Source organism: Elephas maximus, chromosome X (genome assembly GCF_024166365.1).
Source record: "Elephas maximus indicus isolate mEleMax1 chromosome X, mEleMax1 primary haplotype, whole genome shotgun sequence".
NCBI classification, from domain to species: domain Eukaryota; kingdom Metazoa; phylum Chordata; class Mammalia; order Proboscidea; family Elephantidae; genus Elephas; species Elephas maximus.
The window spans coordinates 36,430,388-36,453,681 of NC_064846.1; the positions used below are offsets into that span (position 1 = coordinate 36,430,388).

Below are 23,294 nucleotides of genomic sequence, written 5' to 3' on the forward strand. Positions count from 1 at the left end.
GGTGGCCCTCCAGATTTAAAAGGTTGCTGAGCCATGTCTATGCAACCTTTCTCCCAACTCCCAATTGCCTGAGCTTGCTCCTTCTCTAGGACCTCAGTGCAGAATAGCAGCCAGAGGCAGCAAATGGGCAACCATCACACATGTCTGTCCTCATTTAGGACATTTGGTGGCTGAATGCTTTTTGCCTAACCAAGAAGCCAGGAAGGCTACAGCCAGTACATCAACGTCAAGCTTTCCTTTCAGCAGGGTAATAAAAACCTCTGCCATTACCCAAACATGGAAAATCTGCCCTGCTAGGTGTGAGCTAGGAGCCCTAGTGGTTCAGTGGTTAAGCACTCGACTGTGAACCGAAAGGTTGGTTGTTGGAACCCACCAACCGCTCCACAGGAGAAAGCTGTAGCAGTCTGTTTTCGTAAAGATTACAGCCTTAGAAAACCTATGGGGCAGTTGGACTTTGTCCTATAGTGTCGCTATGAGTTGGGATCAACTCGAAGGCAATGGGTTTGATTTTTTTGAGGTGTGAGCTTGAGAAACCTCATTCCTCTTTAACCTGACTCCAGGCTAAGCCAACAGGGCAATGCACTTTCACAACACTGAGAAGCCAGGAAGTTCATGTAGAAGTAGCTGATGGAAAGTCCTAGGTCCTTGGTAGAGTGGCAGGTTGGGGGTCACGAGACATTTCGATGACAAGTATAAAAGAAAACAAACCAAAAATAACCAAGCCTGTTGCCATCAAGTCCATTCCAACTCATAGTGACCCTAGAGGGCAGAGTAGAACTGCCCCATAGTGTTTCCAAAGAGCAGCTGGTGGATTCGAACTGCTGAGCTTTTGGTTAGCAGCTGAGCTCTTAACCACTGCACCACCAGGGCTCCAAGTATAGGAGATGTTAAATCAGATGTGTGGGGAAAAGCACCCACCAGTGTTATTGGAAGTAGCAAAGAGGGGGCAGGAGAGAGGGGAACAATAGATAATGTCCCTCTGCCATGACACTTCTGCCAAACCCCATAAGGTTAGTTTGCATAAAGTACTTGCCCTGTCCTAACCTGCCTTTGGAAACCCTGGTGGTGTAGTGGTTAAGTGCTATGGCTACTAACCAAAAGGTCAGCAGTTCAAATCCACCAGGCCCTCCTTGGAAACTCTATGGGGCATTTCTCACTCTGTCCTATAGGGTCGCTATGAGTCGGAATCAACTCGACAGCAACGGATTTGTTTTTTTTTTTTTGGTTTTTAATCTGCTTTTGGCAGTAGCCCCCTCCTACTCAGGGAATGCTTAGTATCAGCCCTGGAAGTGAACAGCATCCCCTGCCCGCAAGCATCCCCTGGCTTGCCTCTGTTAAACTCCATGCCTGAGCGCTCCCTCACCAGGAAGCTGGCCAAGTCAGCAGAGCAAATCAACTGTCCTTGAGCCCCATGTGAGTTTTCTGGCTTTAGCAGTATTTTTGGAGTCCACTCTCTTTATCTGGCGCCCTAGTGGCGCAGTGGTTAAGAGCCGTGGCTGCTAACCAGAAGGTCAACAGTTTGAATCCACCAGCTGCTCCTTAGAAACCCTATGGGTTAGCTCTACTCTGTCCTATAGGATCTCTATGAGTTGCAATCAACTTGATGGCAACAGGTTTGGGGTTTTTTGGGGGGGGGCGGAGGGGAGGAGCCTTTTTGTAACCTGTGTAGTTGAGTGAAAATGCCCTTTCGCTCAGTTTTTAGTTGAGTTAAAATCTACAATGGTCTCCTTAGTTGCCTGCCCCCCCCCCGACCCCGTGGGGTTTGCTTCCTGAGCTGTTCCTCCTGAAAAAGCTGTAGAAATGACAGCAGGGAGTACACGTCAACGTCAGCCCGCCCCAGTCCAGTCCCCAGGTGATAATGAGACCTCGTTGTCAGAGCCGGTTCCTTTGACTTCCTCCATTTGGGAGTGTAATGTCGCAATAACCTAGAGTTTTCAGTCTTGTTCCCTGGAGACTGTTCGCAAGGAGACAAAGACCAGAAGTCAAAAAAAAAAAAAAAAAACCAGAGATGAAATCTTACAAAACCCATTTCTCAATTTCCTAATTCCACATAAACCAAATATCCCAATAGAAAGCAGTTTATTCGAGCATTTTAATCTGATCCTCAGGTTCTCAGGCTCCCTAAGTGGGAAACTTTCAGAAATGAACCCAGCCCACTGCCTGCTCTGGGGTGCGTGTGTGTGTGTGTGTGTGTGTGTGTGTGTGTGTATGTTCAACTCTTGTATTACCAAGCAGAGCACCTGCTGCTTTATTTTCCAAAGGCAAAACTCCTTTGATTTGGTGTTTCTTTTTCTAGGACCTGAAACCACTCTATGCTAACCGGTGCCACTATGTCCCCAAGACATCCCAGAAGGAAGCCGAGGAGGTGAGCCAGAATGAGGCTGCATATCTTGCCTCCAAGGAAAGTCTCCTGTTCTGCCTGAAATCCCCTTTCGTTTACTCCTTTTCACGGGCCTGAGGCTTGCTGCTAGGAGTCTGTAGCTGATTTGTTCGTGGGTCATAGCACAGTACTAATGAGGCCACGGTCATAGGTTGGAGCCTCAAGAAGCCTGGTCAGATTTACTTTGTTGTGTGGCCACAAGCTGCCCCTCTGACCTCAGCTGGCAGCTGCCCAGTGTGTGGCTTTGATCTCAAGAGGGACAGATGAGAGTACAGAAGCCACTGGGCATGCCCATCCTCCATCTCTGTGGATGATGGTTCAGTTGCCTGGACTTGGTGTCCAGCTGGAAGAATAGTGGGAGCCCCACCAAGGCACTAGACTTGGACTAGGGAGGAGGGTGAACAAGAACTGAGAAGCCTAGTCTACTTTGAGGCACTGGGGAGACCTGGACTATCGGGCTAAAGGCATCCTCACCCCTCTAGCGAACCCCCAAGAGGTCAGCCTAATCATGCTTGGGTGGGAAGGGGTCTCTCTCTTCTGCCCCACATAGTCCACCTTGTGTTCCATGCCACCTCAGGCAGAACCGGAGGCAGTGGGCAGTGAAGCAGAGCATGGCTCCAGGTCATTTTTGGAGGGCTTTCATTTCAGTACACAATAACCTCTCCCCAACTGAGAGGTCCCTTTATATGAAACTCTACCAGATGCTTCCTGGAACCTTGATAATTTGGTACTCTATTAGCCTCACATTGAAAGCTAAGCCTCCTGAGAATAGTCAGAAAAATGGTAGACTTACGATTGGGTGGAGGAAAAGGAGGCAGGTGGGTGTAAAATGGCCACTGCATGAAGTACAAAGTGAATGGTGTCCTTGGAGTTAGGCAAAGCGATGGCCCTCCTCCCCAGGCAGCATGGCAAATGCCTCTATGATGGCTCTGCCATCCAGTTGCCTCCTTTTTCTCTTTCCAACCACAAGTTTACCAGTTTTGAACTATTCTCGGGTGGGGGGGGGAATGGAAACGTGTATGTGGTCAGCAGCTTATCAGAAGGGCAGTGTGCATTTGGATGAAAGTCCCAATATAGACAAAAGTACTTGTTTACTATGAATATTCTCTATAACAAAGCAAAACAAATTTACAAGTGCTTCATTGCCTCTGTTTGGGGCAGAGAGAGCCTGGAAAATGTATCACAAACAAGAGACAGTAAATGCAAATTAATTTTTGCCATTTTTTAAAAGTTCTTGTAAATTCAAGATGTGTAAAATGTCACTGTTATTCTCTTGATTTCATCGTGATAGCTTTCTTGTGCTAATTTGGTGACTGTAAGAATATGAATAATGATTTCCGTAGGTTCACTTGTAACCCTGGTCCCCCTAACCCTATTTTTCCTGTATAAGGTCATAAGTTCCTCAACCAAAAATTCTCCTTCCGCGAGGGTTATGAGGAACCTTACCCAGGCAGCTAGAGAGGTACTATTGTACTTCAGAGTGCATGTAACAGCCCCTCTGTTTTCCTTCCCACCTGACCCTTTGGCCTCCTATACCCTGATTTTCCCTTCCCTCTTATCCTCATTTCTTACCATCCATTTGTTCTTCCGTCCGTCCTTCCATCTGTCCTTTCTCCTCTCTATCTCCACCCTTCAGGGATGGGGCACTGAGGGCTGTGTCTGGGGCTGAACATGAGCCCAGCTACAGAATGAGAATGACTTGCCTCGGACGCAAGCTCCACCAGCTACCCCCTCCATCCCAGCTCAGCCCCATCCCTCTCATGGGTTGGTGTGTTCATACCACAGCCGTTCTTACGGTCTCCATCACTCACTAATTCAAATTTCCAATCCCAGAAGGTCCTGCCTCCCCTCCACCGCCCGCTCATCTCCTCACTGTTGTGTGCCCTCAGGTGAACTGCCCTCACCTCAGCCGTGGATTCTGCACACCTCGCATCCGGGGTAACACCTGCTTCTGCTGCGACCTCTATAACTGTGGGAAGTAAGTGTTGTGCCCCAGGCACAGGAATAATGGTCTGACCACAAGGGAAACTAGAGGGGCTGCAGGGCAGGGCTGCAGGGATCAGAGAAGTAGAAGACACACTTCAGCTGACGTGCATTATCAGTCTTCCGTGTGCCCCGCACAGTGCTGTGTACCTTCACATATTTGATCTTGCTTAATCCTTACCTACAAGGTATGTAGAATTATTATCCCCCTTTTCCAGATGGGGAGAGAGGTTCAAAGGAAACAGACAGCTAGCCCAGCGTCACACAGAGATTGAAAATGGTAGAGGTAGGATTTGAACCCAGCTGTATCTGAGTCCAAGTTCAACATTGAACATATGGCTATTGAGCACCTTCTCTGTGCCTGGCCCTGTTCTAGACACTGGAGATATTCTAGTAGTGGAAAGAGTCAATACATACACAAATATATAATATAATGCCAGGTGGTGATCCAAGCTCTTAAGGAAAATGAAGCAGGAGAGGTAGATAGTGATGTGGTGGTGACGGGAGAGGTGCTGTTAGGTAGAGTAGTCAGCGAAGGCCTCTGTGAGGTGGTGACATTTGTACAAAGACCCAAATGAAGTGAGAGGGCAATCTCTGGGTCTCTGCTCTCCAACTGCTAAAATGCCATTTACTCTTTCTTTCAAACCATAATTATGTGCTAAGAATACAGAGATTGCCCTGAGAAGCTTACAAACCAGTCGGAAAGTCAGCAGTGTGAACAACTGATGGCAATGTAGTATGATAAGTGCAGTGGGGGTTGGTGGATGTACTGGGGACCCTGGTAGCCCAAATGATCGAAAGGCAGTTTTTTTTTTTTTGCGGGGGGTGGGGACAGTATCAAGAAGGAGGTGATGTGGGAGTTGAGATACAAACCAAAAGGGGTTGGGCATGGGGAGAGTTTGTTGAGCAGTTGTGAGGAGGTGAGGGTGGTTATAGAAGGTGTGATGGGAGGTGAGGGCAGAGGTCAGATCATGAAGGGCCCATAGGCTGTAGGAAGGACTTTGGAATTGACCCCATAGGCAATTGGGAGCCATTGAAGAGTGCATCATGGAAGATGGCTTTGAGTGCCTGGTGACTGGAGGCAGCTAGGAGGCCATTGTGGGAGTCCAGGTCAAAGAGGATAGAGCCTAGACTAAGTCAGCTTGGAAGCAATGGAAAGCAGGGAATAAATTTGAAAGCAGTTTAGATCGGCTTGACAGGAGTGTGTGTACAGGTAATACAGAGCATGCGTGAACACCCCTCCATGAGGGGTGTGTCAGCCAATGCCTGCCCAAGCAGGTAGCTTCTTAATACTCTCAGTGCAAGGGAGCTGAGGGCCAGGGGAGGGAGGGAAGAAGGAAGCGACTGGCAGAGGGGGGCTGGATGGAGCTAGATCCAGAGGGGGTCAGATGGACGCAGCCTCCCCCTCATCACATTCCTTACTCTTGGTATTTGGGGCTCAGTTTCTCTGGTTTGAGGATTCAAACCTGACAGGGTGGCAGCAGAGAGGAGAGGGGGGAAAACTTACACCAACACCAACCCTTTACCTACTTTGCTAGCACCAGTCTCACCTCCTTAAAAGGTTTGGCCTTGGAGAAAGAGAAACTTAAAGACTCAAGTGAGGTTTGGAGATTATCTGTGGGGTTCAATTATTCATGTTGCAATGATAACTAACACTTGGAGAGGGCTTCCCTCCTTAACAGCAGTGATTGTGAGCTGGCTATAATTGTACTTCCTGAGTTTATCCTTCAAAACATGATCAAAGGAAGGCAACATAGGTCCAAGGAGAATTGGGGTTATTTTGCTATCTCTCTCCTTGCCTCCCCTTATCCCTTCCTCCCTTGCCCTGTCCTTCCTTCTCTTTATTTTATCTCTTCCCTCTTCTTCTATCTCTCCTTACCATCCTCTTCCCTGCTCCTTCTTGCTGCTCTCCTCCCTCCCCTCTGGCCTGCTTCCCTCTCCTTTCCCATTCCCTCGCCTCCTGGGGTGGCTGCTGGGAGCTGGCCAGAACTGGGGCTGAGATCCAGAAAAGGAGCCAGGAGCTCCCTCCCCTCCAAATGGCTGAGACGTGATTCCTCACAGACACATCTTCCTCTCTGCAATAGGTGTGTTCCTGAAAAAGGTTTGAATAAACTAAATCCTCCTTTAAATTCCATTATAGCTAAGCCCTTAGGTAGAGTTTTTTTTTGAACGTGGAGACTCATGCCCAGTATATCTTCCTGTCAATCTGAACTTCATAGTAACTGATTTTCTTACTTTCCTAAAGCAAGTTACGCCAGTATTGTCTTCAAGGCTCGAAAGGAATTTTATGAGGAGCTGTGCTAAACTAGGGGCTCTCTAAGGGGAGGGGACTTGCCTTAATCTTACCTGTGTCCCCAGGGCCCAGCACAGGGCCAGGTGTGAGTGAAGCACTGATGAAAAGGGAATGACATTTGTGGAAAAGAACCCCCCCCCAAAAAAAAGCTCCCTTTCCACCAAGAAGAAAAAATATTGGATGGAAAAATGGAGAGGGGTCATGGGGACACCACCCCTAATGATCTTCAAACCCAAAAATGGTTTTGCACTTTCCTGAAACCTGGAAGCCAGTCCCTGGCATCTCTCAATGCTCTTTCCCAAGTCTGTAGTGCTGAGACTCCAGGGGCAAAGCCATCAGGAAAGGCCTTGCTTCAGCTTTTCGTTTCAAATCACCAGATCATAACTCAAGGGCATAAGACTTGAGAGGGGATGATACGAGGGGAAAAAAAAGTATTTCCTTGACCCAAGGCTGTTTCTAGCCAGGCCCCAAAAGACTTATACTCAAGGCCTAAATATAGCTAGCGACAAACATTCTGAGGCTTGGAGATCTTAATTTTGCCGAATGTATATTTATTTTCCTCACACGAGGCCTATTTTTAATCAATTGCCAGCTCCTGCAGTCCATTTCCTGGAAAGGAGGCCAAGAAAAAAAAAAGTGGGAACAAAAACATCAGGCAGTCATTTGTACAGTGCTACGGAAACAGAGTTTCTACTGTCCCCTCGGACCCACAGACCTTCATTGACGTCAGGGGTGGTGAGGCTTCAATACCAAACATAGATTATTCCATTTAGCCTTGTGCAGGAAGGTGGCTTTCTCTAGGACACAGCTCCTCAGCAGCTGCCTTTCAGAGTACTTCAGGCTTTCATCTACTCACTCATCCTTGGAGAGGTCAAGTCAAGATCACTGCATTTCAGTGTGTAACCTCGAGAAAATGAAAGGAAATGGGGTGGTTTGTGAAGTGCTTCAACTGGTGCGAAAACAAAAGAAGATAGCTTAGTTTCATCCTTTGACAAACTTTTTTGTGCTCCTACTATGTGCCAGGGTGACACAAATGGTTGGCACTCAGCTACCAACTGAAAGCTTGTCAGTTCAAATCCACCCAACGGTGCCATGGAAGAAATGCCTCGCAAACTACTACTGTAAGATTGTTGTTGTTAGTTGCCATTGGGTCTCTTCCCCATGTGTGACAGAGTAGAACTGCTCCACGGGGTATTATTGGCTATAATCTTACCAGAAGCAGATTGCCAGGCCTTTTCTTTTGTAGTACCACCGGGTGGGTTTCAATAGCCAACCTTTAGGTCAGCAGTTAAGTGCAAACCATTTGTACCACCACAGTTCTACTCTGACACACATGGGGTCGTCACAAGTCAGAATTGACTTGACAGCAACAGGTTTTGTTTTGTTTTGTTTTGTTTTGTTTTTCCTATGTGCCAGCGACTGTTCTAGGCACTAGAAGAATAGGCATCAAAAAGACATAGTTTTACCCTTAAGGAACTCAATTTCCTGGTGGGTTAAGAAGAGGGAGGTTTAGATTGATATACAGAATATATGCAGTGAGTGAGATATGTGCAGTGGCTTCCCATTGCCACTGCCTGCACACCAATAGTTGGTGGATGGTTCCAGGCCCAAAGGAGAGCGGAAGGATGCCTCCTGCCTGATTCAAACCCTGCTGCCTCCTACTTTATTAAATGGAGACTGAAACACAAAGAGGTTATCTGTTTCTCCAGGCCCACCCAGCAAGTTGAGAGGAAGGGGGCAAAAGCTTATGCTGGGTAATCAATTTCATGATCAATGCAATGATCAGGCTTTCCACTCAGTTACTCATTCACCAAGTATTGATTGATTACCTATAACATTTCTACCACTGTGCTAGGCAGTGAGGGAGACACAAAAGAAATGTAAGAGATGACCCTTGTCCTCGAGAGGTTACGGTCTAGACAGACACCGTATTTACCTTGGCCCTGATTATAGCTTCAGCACCCAGCACTGAGTACACTCTCAATAGATATTGGATTAAATGAATTGCTCAGTGGTTGACGTATGCAAAGTGCCAAACGAAGAGGAATAGATTGTCTGGGGCTGTGGAAGTCCAGGGAAAAAAGTTAATGGATGGGCCCTGGCATCCTTGAAGAAGGCCCTGGAAGGGGTGGCTGTTGAGGCTTTCAGCAGTGGGAGAGATTAAGACAGGCAGAGAACAGAGGGCAGAGCCATCCAGGCAGGGGGAGAAATCCAAGCAAAGGTTTAGAATCAGTTCCCAGCCTGGCCAGTTTGGGGCTTCTGAGGGCCTCAGCCTGGCTGATGTGTGGGTTTGATTTTGGGGCTAGGCTATGGCAAACCTTGAATGCCAGACTGAGGAATTTGGACATTTTCCTGAAGGTAATGGGGAGCAATAGAAGGGTTTTGATGAAAGAAATGACATAAAGAAGTATTTTAGGATGATTAATCTGGAAGTGATCGGGTCTGGCAGGAGAGTGTTGCAGTCATGGAGGCTTGAGGTGTTAAGGGTGGAAGCAGTGGGAATGTGAAAGATGGAATTGCAGAGGAAGACCCGCCCAGAAACAGAACCGAATGGAATAATGAGTCTCAAACAGAAACAAACCACTTAATTTGCCAAACCCTGAACCGGATCCAAGTACTAGCTTTCTTTTGCTTCATAGTTGACTTAAAAACATTTTCTAAAAAGCTGCTGAACCCACTGAAGCTGAAACCAGCCATATATTCTCTAAAACTATTGACTATGTAAAAACTACTAACCTAGTCCCATGTTGTAGTCTGTGCCTTTAAAGCACGAATGCCTTTTTTTTTTAACAATTTTTATTGAGCTTTAAGTGAAAGTTTAAAAATCAAGTCAGACTGTCACATATAAGGTTATATACACCTTACTCCATACTCCCACTTACTCTCCCCCTAATGAGTCAGCCCTTCCAGTCTCTCCTTTCGTGACAATTTTGCCAGCTTCCAACCCTCTCTATCCTCCCATCCCCCCTCCAGACAGGAGATGCCAACACAGTCTCAAGTGTCCACCTGATACAAGTAGCTCACTCTTCATCAACATTTCTCTCCTACCCACTGTCCAGACTCTTCCATGTCTGATGAGTTGTCTTCGGGAATGGTTCCTGTCCTGGGCCAACAGAAGGTTTGGGGACCATGACCGCCGGGATTCCTCTAGTCTCAGTCGGACCATTAAGTCTGGTCTTTTTATGAGAATTTGGGGTCTGCATCCCACTGATCTCCTGCTCCCTCAGGGGTTCTCTGTCGTGCTCCCTGTCAGGGCAGTCATCGGTTGTGGCCGGGCATCATCTAGTTCTTCTGGTCTCAGGATGATGTAAGTCTCCAGTTCATGTGGCCCTTTCTGTCTCTTGGGCTCATAGTTATCGTGTGACCTTGGTGTACTTCATTCTCCTTTGATCCAGGTGGGTTGTGTCCAATTGATGCATATTAGATGGCCGCTGGTTAGCATTTAAGACCCCACACGCCACATTTCATAGTGGGATGCAGAAAGTTTTCATAATAATATTATTTTGCCAATTGACTTAGAACTCCCCTTAAGCCATAGTCCCCAAACCCCCGCCCTTGCTCCGCTGACCTTTGAAGCATTCAGTTTATCCCAGAAACTTCTTTGCTTTTGGTCCAGTCCAGTTGAGCTGACCTTCCATGTATTGAGTATTGTCCTTCCCTTCACCTAAAGTAGTTCTTATCTACTAACTAATCAGTAAATAACCCTTTCCGACCCTCCCTCCCTCCCCCCCCCCTTAACCACAAAAGTCTGTGTTCTTCTCAGTTTATACTATTTCTCAAGATCTTATAATAGTGGTCTTATACAATATTTGTCCTTTTGCCTCTGACTAATTTCACTCAGCATAATGCCTTCCAGGTTCATCCACATTATGAAATGTTTCACAGATTCGTCACTGTTCTTTATCGATGCGTAGTATTCCATTGTGTGAATATACCACAATTTATTTACCCATTCATCCGTTGATGGACACCTTGGTTGCTTCCAGCTTTTTGCTATTGTAAACAGAGCTGCAATAAACATGGGTGTGCATGTATCTGTTCCTGTGAAGGCTCTTACTTCTCTAGGGTATATTCCGAGCTGTGGGATTTCTGGGTTGTATGGTAGTTCTATTTCTAACTTTTTAAGAAAACGCCAGATAGATTTCCAAAGTGGTTGTACCATTTTACATTCCCACCAGCAGTGTATAAGAGTTCCAGTCTCTCCGCAGCCTCTCCAACATTTATTCTTTTGTGTTTTTTGGATTAACGCCAGCCTTGTTGGAGTGAGATGGAATCTCATCGTAGTTTTAATTTGCATTTCTCTAATGGCTAATGATCGAGAGCATTTTCTCATGTATCTGTTAGCTGCCTGAATATCTTTCTTTAGTGAAGTGCGTGTTCATATCCTTTGCCCACTTCTTGACTGGGTTGTTTGTCTTTTTGTGGTTGAGTTTTGACAGAATCATGTAGATTTTAGAGATCAGGCGCTGGTCGGAGATGTCATAGCTGAATATTCTTTCCCAATCTGTAAAAAAAGTAGGTGGTCTTTTTACTCTTTTGGTGAAGTCTTTAGATGAGCATAGGTGTTTGATTTTTAGGAGCTCCCAGTTATCTGGTTTCTCTTCGTCATTTTTGGTAATGTTTTGTATTCTGTTTATGCCTTGTATTAGGGCTCCTAACGTTGTCCCTATTTTTTCTTCCTTGATCTTTATCGCTTTAGTCTTTATGTTTAGGTCTTTGATCCACTTGGAGTTAGTTTTTGTGCATGGTGTGAGGTATGGGTCCTGTTTCATTTTTTTGCAAATGGATATCCAGTTATGCCAGCACCATTTATTAAAAAGACTATCTTTTCCCCAATTAACTGACACTGGGCCTTTGTCAAATATCAGCTGCTCATTTGTGGATGGATTTATATCTGGGTTCTCAATTCTCTTCCATTGCTCTATGTGCCTGTTGCTGTACCAGTACCAGGCTGTTTTGACTACTGTGGCTGTATAATAGGTTCCAAAATCAAGGTGGAGCAAGGCCTCCTACTTTCTTCTTCTTTTTCAGTAATGCTTTACTTATCCGAGGCTTCTTTCCCTTCCATATGAACTTGGTGATTTGTTTCTCCATCGCATTAAAAAATGACATTGGAATTTGGATTGGAAGTGCATTGTATGTATAGATGGCTTTTGGTAGAATAGACATTTTTACTATGTTAAGTCTTCCTATCCATGAGCAAGGTATGTTTTTCCACTTAAGTAGGTCCTTTTTAGTTTCTTGCACTAGTATTTTGTAGTTTTCTTTGTATAGGTCTTTTACATCTTTGGTAAGATTTATTCCTAAGTATTTTATCTTCTTGGGGGCTACTGTGAATGGTATTTATTTGGTGATTTCCTCTTCAGTGTTCTTTTTGTTGATGTAGAGGAATCCAAGTGATTTTTGTATGTTTATCTTATAACCTGAGACTCTGCCAAACTCTTCTATTAGTTTCAGTAGTTTTCTGGAGGATTCCTTGGGATTTTCTGTGTATAAGATCATGTCATCTGCAAATAGAGATAATTTTACTTCCTCCTTGCCAGTCCGGATGCCCTTTATTTCTTTATCTAGCCTAATTGCTCTGGCTAGGACCTCTAGCACAATGTTGAATAAGAGCGGTGATAAAGGGCATCCTTGTCTGTTTCCCGTTCTCAAGGGAAATGCTTTCAGGCTTTCTCCATTTAGAGCGATGTTGGCTGTTGGCTTTGTATAGATGCCCTTTTTTATGTTGAGGAATTTTTCTTCAATTCCTATTTTGGTGAGAGTTCTTATCATAAATGGGTGTTGGACTTTGTCAAATGCCTTTTCTGCATCAATTGATAAGATCATGTGGATTTTGTCTTTTGTTTTATTTATATGGTGGATTACATGAATGGTATTTCATATATTAAACCAGCCTTGCATACTTGGTATAAATCCCACTTGGTCGTGGCGGAGTATTTTTTTGATATGTTGTTGAATTGTATTGGCTAGACTTTTGTTGAGGATTTTTGCACCTATGTTCATGAGGGATATAGGTCTGTAATTTTGTTTTTTTGTGATGTCTTTACCTGGTTTTGGTATCAGGGATATGCTGCCTTCATAGAATGAGTTAGGTAGTATTCCATCATTTTCTTAATCGTAATTTGTTTTTGTGATTTCCGTATTTGAGTTGATATCAGGATGTTCTGTTCTGTGACCTTGTGTTGTGCTGGTATCTGATATTATTGGTTTTCTGACCAAACAATTTTCTTTAGTAGTAGTGGTGTTAACTCTTCTCTGAAAGTTTGGTAGAACTCTGCAGTAAAGCCATCCGGGCCAGGGCTTTTTTTTGTTGGGAGTTTTTTGATTACCGTTTCAATCTCTTTTTTTGTTATGGGTCTATTTCGTTGTCCTACTTCTGATTGTGTTAGTTTAGGTAGGTAGTGTTTTTCCAGGAATTCATCCATTTCTTCTAGGTTTGTAAATTTGTTAGAGTACAATTTTTCGTAATAATCTGATATGATTCTTTTAATTTCAGTTGGGTCTGTTGTGATGTGGCCCATCTCGTTTCTTATTCAGGTTACTTGTTTCCTGTATTTCTTTAGTCAGTCTGGCCAATGGTTTATCAATTTTGTTAATTTTTTCAAAGAACCAGCTTTTGGCTTTGTTAATTCTCTCAATTGTTTTCCTGTTCTCTAATTCATTTACTTCAGCTCTAATTTTTATTATTTGTTTTCTTCTGGTGCCTGATGGATTCTTTTGTTGCTCACTTTCTATTCGTTCAAGTTGTAGGGACAGTTCTCTGATTTTGGCTCTTTCTTCTTTTTGTATGTGTGCATTTATCGATATAAATTGACCTCTGAGCACTGCTTTTGCTGTGTCCCAGAGGTTTTGATAGGAAGTATTTTCATTCTCGTTGCATTCTATGAATTTCTTTATTCCCTCCTTAATGTCTTCTATAACCCAATCTTTTTTGAGCAGGGTATTGTTCAGTTTCCAAGTATTGATTTCTTTTCCCTAAGTTTTCTGTTATTGATTTCCACTTTTACGGCCTTATCTTCTGAGAAGATGCTGTGTAATATTTCGATGTTTTGGATTCTGCAAAGGTTTGTTTTATGACCTAATATGTGGTCTATTCTAGAGAATGTTTCATGTGCGCTAGAAAAAAAAGTATACTTTGTAGGAGTTGGGTGGAGTGTTCTGTATAAGTCTATGAGGTCAAGTTGGTTGATTGTAGCAATTAGGTCTTCCGTGTCTCTGTTGAGCTTCTTACTGGATGTCCTGTCTTTCTCCGAAAGTGGTGTGCTGAAGTTTCCTACTATAATTGTGGAGGTGTCTATCTCACTTTTCAGTTCTGTTAAGGTTTGTTTTGTGTATCTTGCAGCCCTGTCATTGGGTGCATAAATATTTAATATGGTTGTATCTTCCTGGTCAATTGTCCCTTTAATCATTATGTAGTGTCCTTCTTTATCCTTTGTGGTGGATTTAAGTTTAAAGTTTATTTTGTCAGAAATTAATATTGCTACTCCTCTTCTTTTTTGCTTATTGTTTGCTTGATATATTTTTTTCCATCCTTTGAGTTTTAGTTTGTTTGTGTCTCTAAGTCTAAGGTGTGTCTCTTGTAGGCGGCATATAGACGGATCGTGTTTCTTTATCCAGTCTGAGACTCTCTGTCTCTTTAGTGGTGCGTTCAGTCCATTTACATTCAGCGTAATTATAGATAAGTATGTGTTTAGTGCTGTCATCTTGATGCCTTTTTATGTGTGTTGTGGACAATTTCATTTTTCCACTTACTTTTTTGTGCTGAGACTTTTTCTTTGTAACTTGTGTGTTCCTCATTTTCATAGTATTTGACTTTATGTTTGCTGAGTCGTTATGTTTTTCTTGGTTTTTATTTTGAGTTATGGAGTTGTTTTTCTTTGTGGTTACCTTAATATTTACCCCTATTTTTCTAAGTGAAAACCTAACTTGTATTGTCCTATATCGCCTTGTATCCCTCTCCATATGGCAGATCTATGCCACCTGTATTTTGTCCCTCTTTTTGATTATTGTATCTTTCACATATTGACTTCAATGATTCCCTGTTTTGAACGTTTTTTTTCTTTTTAAAATTAATCTTAATTTGTTTTGTGATTTCCGTATTTGAGTTGATATCAGGATGTTCTGTTCTGTGACCTTGTGTTGTGCTGGTATCTGATATTATTCGTTTTCTGACCAAACAATTTTCTTCAGTATTTCTTGTCGCTTTGGTTTGGTTTTTGCAAATTCTCTAAGCTTGTGTTTATCTGCAAATGGTTTAATTTCACCTTCATATTTGAGAGAGAGTTTTGCTGGATATATGATCCTTGGCTGGCAGTTTTTCACCTTCAGTGCTCTATATATGTCATCCCATTGCCTTCTTGCCTACATGGTTTCTGCTGAGTAGTCTGAACTTATTCTTATCGATTCTCCTTTGTAGGAGACCTTTCTTTTATCCCTGGCTGCTTTTAAAATTTTCCCTTTATCTTTGGTTTTGGCAAGTTTGATGATAATATGTCTTGGTGATTTTCTTTTTGGATCAGTCTTAAATGGGGTTCGATGAGCATCTTGGATAGATATCCTTTCGTCTTTCATGATGTCAGGGAAGTTTTCTGCCAACAGATCTTCAAGTATTCTCTTTGTTTTCTGTTATCCCTCCCTGTTCTGGGACTCCAGTCACACGCAAGTTATTCTTCTTGATAGAGTCCCACATGATTCTTAGGGTTTCTTCATTTTTTTAAATTCTTTTATCTGATTTTTTTCCACCTATATTGGTGTCAATTCCCTGGTCCTCCAGATTTCCCACTGTGCGTTCCAGTTGTTCGAGTCTGCTCCTCTGACTTCCTATTGAGTTGTCTAATTCTGTAATTTTATTGTTAATCTTTTGGATTTCTGAATGCTGTCTCTCTATGGATGCTTGCAACTTATTAATTTTTCCACTATGTTCTTGAATAAGCTTTTTGAGTTCTTCAACTGTTTTATCAGTGTGTTCCTTGGCTTTTTCTGTAGATTGCCTTATTTCATTTTGGAGGTCATCCCTGATGTCTTGAAGCATTCTGTAAATTAGGTTTTTATATTCTGTATCTGATAATTCCAGGATTGTATCTTCATTTGGGAAAGATTTTGATTCTTTAGTTTGGGGAGTTTAGAAGCAAACATGGTCTGCTTCTTTATGTGGTTTGATATCGACTGCTGTCTCCGAGCCATCACTAAGCCATTTTAGTGATTTATTCTATATTTGCTCACTGAGTCTTATCTTGTTTTGTTTTCTTTCAATATAGATAGATGGGCTACTAGATTGTGCTGTCTTGGTTTCTGTAGCCCTTGAATCACTTATGTCCTATTACCAGCTGGTTTGGGGTGTTACCAGATATATAAGCCTAAGAGTCCTTTCACTATTCTTGAGTAGTATCTGATTTTGGGTCATCAAGTGTGTGGTGCAGACTGTCACCTATCCACCTAGAGAAGTAGTGGTGATAGTTGTGTACACCAGATTCTAGTAGCAGCAGGGGTTCACAGTCCAGGGGGGCAGGATGCTGACAGGCTTCCCCAAGTGTCAGTGAGGTAGGTGTGTCTCTATTCCTAAAGCACTTTGGTGGATAAGCTCTGCAGCTGTACCTTAGGCCCCCAGTGCAAGTACCTCTACAGCTTGGTAGGTGTCACCCTCCTTAGACCCCTAAGGCAGGAGGCTAGGTGGTCTGGGGGGAGCTTCCGCCCTCAGTTCCCTGTTGTGGGTCAGTGAGGGCTCTGTTGAATATGCAGAGTTATCAGTCCTAGGAAACTTTTCTTTCCAGTAATCCGCTAAAACAATTACAGTCAGATCCCTATCAGAATTGCCTTTGCATTATTATAGCCACCTTGTTCCCTGTAGGGATGAAAGCCCAAGACTGTGGATCAGATATGCTTGGCTGGAGCTGGTTCTGTGTTTTTAGTCCAATTAGGGAAGGATTTTTGGTCCCTGGGTTTTTTGTAGCAGCTTCTCTCAGGCCAGGATAATGGGTTAGGAAAAGACCAAAAAAAAAAAGAAAGAAAGAAAAACCACAGTGCAGTTCACTCTCTGGCTCAGGAAATTCCAATGTTAATGAAGCCGCCTGGGAAGGGGAGGGGAGGGTTCAGATAAATAGGAGACAGTAGCACCCCAGAATATAGACAAAGTTACTTATCTTGCTTGGGATGACTGTTTTATCGGAGATTCCCGAGGGGCGCGTCGACTGTGTGCACTGGCTGGGTAGTGATTTCCCCCGAGGGTCAGGCCCACATCCCGTTCTTGTGCTATCTCAGAAGCTGTGGTTAGTTCCTCTGCTCCCAGTCCAAAGCCCAGCGCCAAGGTTCCCTGCCTGGGACACTGCACTCCCGGCTCCAAAAACGGTCGCTGCCTCCCGGTGACTTCTCCTCCTGTCAGCCACGTCGCTGCGCTGCCTGCGTGCACTGGCTGGGCTTCCCCCGAGGTCACTTCTGGGGGCTAGGGCTGCGTCCTGTGTTTGTGCCATCTCAGGATGCCATGCTCATTTCCATTGCGCCAAGTCCAAAGTCCGGCGCCAAGGTTTCTTGACTGGGACGCTGGTTCCAGGCTCCAAAAGCAGTCGCTGCTTCCCTGTGGTTGTTCGTTCTCAGTCTCAGTTGACCTGTCACTCAGGTCAACTCTTTAGATCTGTGTTTGATGGTCAGAGTTTGTAGATTGTCATGTATGTGATCGATTCACTTGTTTTTCCGAGTCTTTGTTGCAAGAGGGATCCGAGGTAGCTTCTACCTAGTCAGCCATCTTGGCCCCGCCACAAATGCTTTTAAGAACAGGATTCCAAGGTTTGAATCATATTGCCAGAGGGTGGCTCTTAGAGGGAAAAATATAGCTACATATTTTGGCGGGGGGCGGTGGGTCTCTTATTATGTGTGGGAGTCCTTGGGTGGTGCAAATGGTTAACATGCTTGGCTGCTAACCAAAAGATTGTAGGTTCAAGTCCACCCAGCATTGCCTCGGAAGAAAGGTCTGGAAATATACATCAGAAAAAGCAGCCATTAAAAACCCTATGGAGCACAGTTCGACTCTGACACACATGGAATTGCCACACATTGGAATCAACTCGTTGGCAACTGGAGATTTTTTCTTATTATGTGCTGGGGCTCTGCTTTCATGCATTCTCTCATTAAATCCCTTAGGTTCAGAGAGGTTAAGAAAGTTACTCAGGGTCAGACAGCAAGTAAATGACAGAGCCAGGATTCAAAGGCAGTCTGACTCCAGAGTCTGCTATACTATACTGCCATTTTATATGTATTTCCAGTCCGCCGTCAATATATTAGGAGATACCAAACCAAAAACCAAACCCATTGCCATGGAGTTGATTCCAACTCATAGTGACCCTATAGGGCAGGGTAGAACTGCCCCATAGGATTTCCAAGGCTGTCATCCTTACAGAAGCAGACTACCACATTTTTCTCCCGTATTAGGGTATAAAACCAAAAAAAAAAAAAAAAACCAAACCCGTTGCCGTCGAGTCGATTCCAACTCATAGCGACCCTATAGGACAGAGTAGAACTGCCCCATAGAGTTTCCAAGGAGCACCTGGCAGATTCAAACTGCTGACCTTTTGGTTAGCAGCCGTTGCACTTAAGCACTACGCCACCAGGGGATAGGCAAAGCTAAATTGGGGAAAATCAGAAGTTGACCTCCAAGCTCCTACTGTGCCTCCCCTCAGCGCCCCCCCCCCCACACACTCACACCTACCCTTTTAAGGGGATAGTCCTTGCACAGCTGTGCCTTCTTTGGGCACTAAGTAATCTGTGTATCCTCCCTGCCCTATCCCCAGGGTCTAGCACAAGGCCAACTAATAGGAGACACTCAATATATGTTTATGGGTGGTCTCTTCAGATATGTTCCTGAAAATACTGAAAGCCCGTTCAAATTTGGGTGAATTGAAACACACTTAAAATTCTACTACGGAAGCTTACTATTTAAAACAGCAGCTCTCAAACATCAGTGAGCTCCTTAACACAAATTCCTGAGCCCCACTCCCAGAGATTCTTCCAGATCCAGTAGGACAAGTGCTGGGCCTAGGAACCTGCATGTTTGACAGTGTCTTTCTCAAAGACACATTTACGTGTGCACACATGCATACAGAGACACCCACAGACACACACAAATAACACAATGACAGACATAGGCCACTGCACGTAGACACACACACACACACGATTCTGACGCCGTCTGTCCTTTAACCACACCAATTTCAAGTCCTCAGAGAAAGTAATTTAAAAGAATCCTACTGTAAATTTATCTGTACAGTTCAAAAGTCTTTTCTCAGGCGAATAAGCACTCCTTGACTCATTTTGGAGGGAAACCTTGGATTTTTCTTTTTCTTTTGCATTGGATGTGTTCTTACATCAGGAGTCACATGTAATAACCATCTTGATGTCAGGGAGTGTTTGGTTGTGACTTTAGTTTTAAGAACCACAGTGTTTTAGATTCGTTATTGATTCCAGTGGCCAAGTTTGTGTGCGTGTGCGTGTGCGCACGCGTGCGCATGTGCGCTTTAGGTGAAAGTTTACAGCTCAAGTTAATTTCTCATACAAAAATTTATACACATGTTGTTATGTAACCCTAGTTGCTCTCCCTCTAATGTGACGGCACACTCACCCTTTCCACCCTGGGTTTCCCACATCCATTCACCCAGCTCCTATCCCTTTCTGCCTTCTCATCTTACCTCTGGACAAGAGCTGCCCATTCAGTCTCGTGTATCTACTTGAACTAAGAAACATATTCTTCACGAGCACTGTTTTATGCTTTATAGTCCAGTGTAATCTTTGTCTGCATAGTTGGCTTCGGGAATGGTTTTAGTCCTGGGTTAACAGAGAGTCTGGGGTCCATGTCTTCTGGGGTTCCTCTAATCTCAGTCGGATTATTAAGTCTGGTCTTTTTATGTGATTTTGAGTTCTGCATCACACTTTTCTCCTGCTGCATCAGGGACTCTCTGTTGTGTTTTTTGTCAGGCCAGTCATTGGTGGTAGTCGGACACCATCTAGTTCTTCTGGTCTCAGGCTGATGGAGTCTCTGGTTTATGTGGCCCTTTTTGTCTATGGAGCTAGTATTTTCCTTGTGTCTTTGGTGTTCTTCATTCTTTGCTCCAGGTGGGTTTGGACCAATTGATGCATCTTAGGTGGCCGCTCAAAAGCTTTTAAGGCCCCAGATGACCGGTGGCTAAGTTTTAAACTATGTAGTTTGAAACATCTAGGAGGATAGGGGCTTTCATTTAATTCATTCAACAGATATTTATGTAGCACCAGCTATACGTTAGGCACAGTGATGGGCAAAATGAACCAAGTTTCTGCCCTCATGGAGCTCACCAAGTTGGGGAGACAGCCAGTAACAAAGTAGATATATCAGGAAGATAATTTCATATGGGGACGAGTGCTACAAAGGAATAACCAAAAGGTCAGCAGTTCAAAACCACCAACTGTTGCCACTGCAGGAGAAAGACATGGCAGTCTGCTCCCATAAAGATTGCAGCCTAGGGAACCCTATGGGGCAGTTCTGTTCTTCCCTATATGGTCATTATGAGTCAGAGTTGACTTGACGGCACCCAACAACAATTCGATAAAGAGTAACAGGGCAGAGGTGGAGTGGGGATGTGTCTTTGAACAGAGTAATCAGGGACAGCCTCTCCAAGGAGGTAATATTCAGGTCTGTGGGGTAGTTCAGCTTTAGTTCTTTATTGGGGCATTGTTTTTTTTTTTTTTTTGAGTGTGTGCGGTGAGTATTTTGGTTGCTGTTGTTAGGTGCCGTTGAGTTGATTCCAACTCATAGCAACCCCATGTGACAGAGTAGAACTGCGCCATAGGGCTTCTTCGTAGTAAATTTTTTGGAAGCAGATCAACAGGTTCTTCTCCCTAGGAACCTCCGGGTGGGTTCAAATCACCAACCTTCTGTTTAATAGCCAAGCGCTTAACCAGTTGCACCACCAGGGCTCCTTGGAGCATTAATTTTTGTTTTTTGTCTTTTTTTTTTTTGAGGGAGGGGAGACACTGAAGTCTTTGAACCCTGAATTCAGATCCTTATGACATGGGCAAGTTCCTTAACCTCTCTGTGCTTCAGTTTCCTTATCTGCGAAATGGGAACAGTGATAGTATCCACCTCATAGAGGTCTTAGGAGGATCTGCACTGCTGTCCAGTAGAACATTCTGCAATGATGGAAATGCTCTATAATCTGCTGTGTCCAGTACAGTAGCCACTTAACCACATGTGGCTATTCAGCACTTGAAATGTGGCTGGTGAGACTGAAGAACTGAATTTTTTCATCTTACTTAATTTTAACTAATTTAAATTCCAAGAGCCACACGTGGCTAGTAGCTACCATATTGGACAGCACAGATTCAACGAATTCACATATGTAAAGTACTTAACACAATACCTGGTACATAGCAAGTGTCAATAAAGCTATTTCGGATTAGTGTTAGTGCTGGAAACAAGTGTTTCTCTGACAGGTTAAGATTTTGGGGGGCGGCAGGATAAACAGCAATCATACTTTGAGTTATTATAGTGTCTTGCTCTCCAAGTGTACTCATGGCTACGATTTCCCTTTTGGTAATTCCCCACCTGCCCACCTGTCTTTTTGCTGAGCTACATGGTAGCCAGAGCCCTAGGGGGCCAGCCTGCTCTCTGGGGACTGACTGGGGTGTCCTTCTTCCTGTGCAGCCGGGTGGAGATCACTGGCGGGTACTATGAGTACATCGATGTCAGCAGCTGCCAGGACATCATCCACCTCTACCACCTGCTCTGGTCCGCCACCATCCTCAACATTGTCGGCCTATTCCTGGGCATCATCACTGCCGCTGTGCTCGGAGGCTTTAAGGACATGGTAAGGAGGAATTGACTTCCCATCATTCCACAGAGGCTTTTGTTGTGGGAGGAGGAGGCTAGGCGGTTGGGGGCAATGGGGAGGAAACAGAAGCATTTTCCTCAGGAATGTAGCTGGCTTCAAAATATCTCAACTTCAAGGAGCCATGTGATGCCATCAGTCGGCGAATATTTCTTAATAACGAGTTCCCTCTGTCCTTGAGGCAAAAGCTGAGTGGGGGTGGGACAATGTTGTCAATTCTCCCATTCACACTGGTAATGTAAACATAGCCTTTCATGCCCCCTTACCTGCCCCCCCCCCAACACATACACTTTTAGAAACCTTTGGGGGTAGTTTTCCCCCTAACATATTGGGAGACAAGGAAGAAAAGAGGTTTTTTTAGCTACAGGTAAAATGAATGCTGGTCTCCCCCTCCCTAGGAATTCCATCACGGTTTTTTTTTTTCCCCCAGAAAGAGCATCTGGGCTCTTTTCATTTTGCATTTGAAGGGCCAGCCCTAGGCTAAGCTGCATGCCAAGTCTTGTCTTCAACCTCAGCCTCCCCACATTCCCTTTCCCCCTTTCCAAATCTTCTTTTTACATTTGTGTGTGTGTCTGTGAAGGCACCTCAGGAGCCAGGACCCAGTAGGTGTTCTGTAATGGTAGGCGCCTTCCTTCCCTTTTAAAACATCTCCAAGCATTTATTTGCTGATTTAATATACCTTGATCTTTAATTATGGAAGGAAAGCTCTAGAGCTATGGCTCTGAGGATGGTTTCACATTAGAATCACCTGAAGTACTTTAAAAAAACATACAAATGCCTGGGCCCTTCCTCCACAGATTCTAATTTAATTGGTTAAAGTGAGGCCCAGGCATCAAAAAAAAAATTTTTTTTTTAAGTTCCCTAGGTGATTTCTGAGCTGCAGCAGCCAGGGTTGTGTACCACTGCTTTAAAGGAATGTTTGACATCTGTTCAGGGAATGATTTGTACCTGAAAGGAGCTCTCCTTTGACCCCAGAAAGGAGCAGGCAGCCCCTAGGCACTTGCCTGTGTCTGTTTGGGGTCCCTGAGAAACGGGAACCTGAAAGGCAGTTTGAATTTGATCCTGGGCTGTTAAGAGGATGGCTAATGGATAATGAAAGGTGAGGTAGGACAAAGGAAATGAAGAAAACCCTCTGCATTTGGGGCAGCAAGTCCCCAGCAGGACTGGGTTGCTTGAAGGATTGAGTGTTCCTGCTGGTGACCCCAAGTCAAAAGAAATCCTTCCCTCTGCGCCCCAAGTCTCTCTCTCTCATACACACACTTCTTATTCTCACTTCCCTTCTCCCATTCCGTAAGCCCGAGGACTAAGGAACGGGGGAAGCATCGACATAGGTGGCACCTTAAACCCGTTGCCCTGGAGTGGATTCCGATTCATAGGTGGGGCTTAAAAAAAAAGGATTTCCTGTAACTTTGGGCCTGAGGTAGCTTGTGGGTGGGAACGCTGCAGAAAAGCTGTTTCTGAGTTGGGGCTTCTTTTGAGAAAATAATTACCTTTGTTCTGCCTGGAGACCACCGGGCAGGTGAAAGCAGGGGCATGGTGAAGTGTCTAGGTCTCTGGGTGGGAGAAAGGCTCCATGTGCGTTGGGGAGCTGAGGAGATAGGACATCGGGCAGGGTGTTAGGAGTTCTCAGAATTGTTCCTAGAGCTTTCAGGCTTGGGTGGCACAGCTAACCTGATACAGGCTGTCCCCGGGTTACAAACGTCCAATTTATATACAACCTGTAGTTACGAGCCAACCCCCGTCCCCCCAAGCCCCACCCCCGTAAAGCCTATCATGAAAAAACTGACTC

At 44.4% G+C, this 23,294-nt stretch overlaps 1 protein-coding gene across 3 annotated transcripts in view; it reads left to right on the plus strand.

Annotated features, from left to right (window-relative positions):
- TMEM255A (transmembrane protein 255A) overlaps positions 1-23,294 on the plus strand; it is a 68,773-nt gene that overhangs the window by 31,478 nt on the left and 14,001 nt on the right. The window contains exons 5-8 of one of the 3 annotated variants that reach the window (XM_049872517.1): positions 2,297-2,365; positions 3,771-3,842; positions 4,270-4,358; positions 21,322-21,484. In XM_049872517.1, the coding sequence (XP_049728474.1) occupies positions 2,297-2,365; positions 3,771-3,842; positions 4,270-4,358; positions 21,322-21,484 (393 nt within the window). The remainder of the gene's footprint in view (positions 1-2,296; positions 2,366-3,770; positions 3,843-4,269; positions 4,359-21,321; positions 21,485-23,294) is intronic. The other 2 variants (XM_049872518.1, XM_049872520.1) reach the window with 2 other exon arrangements.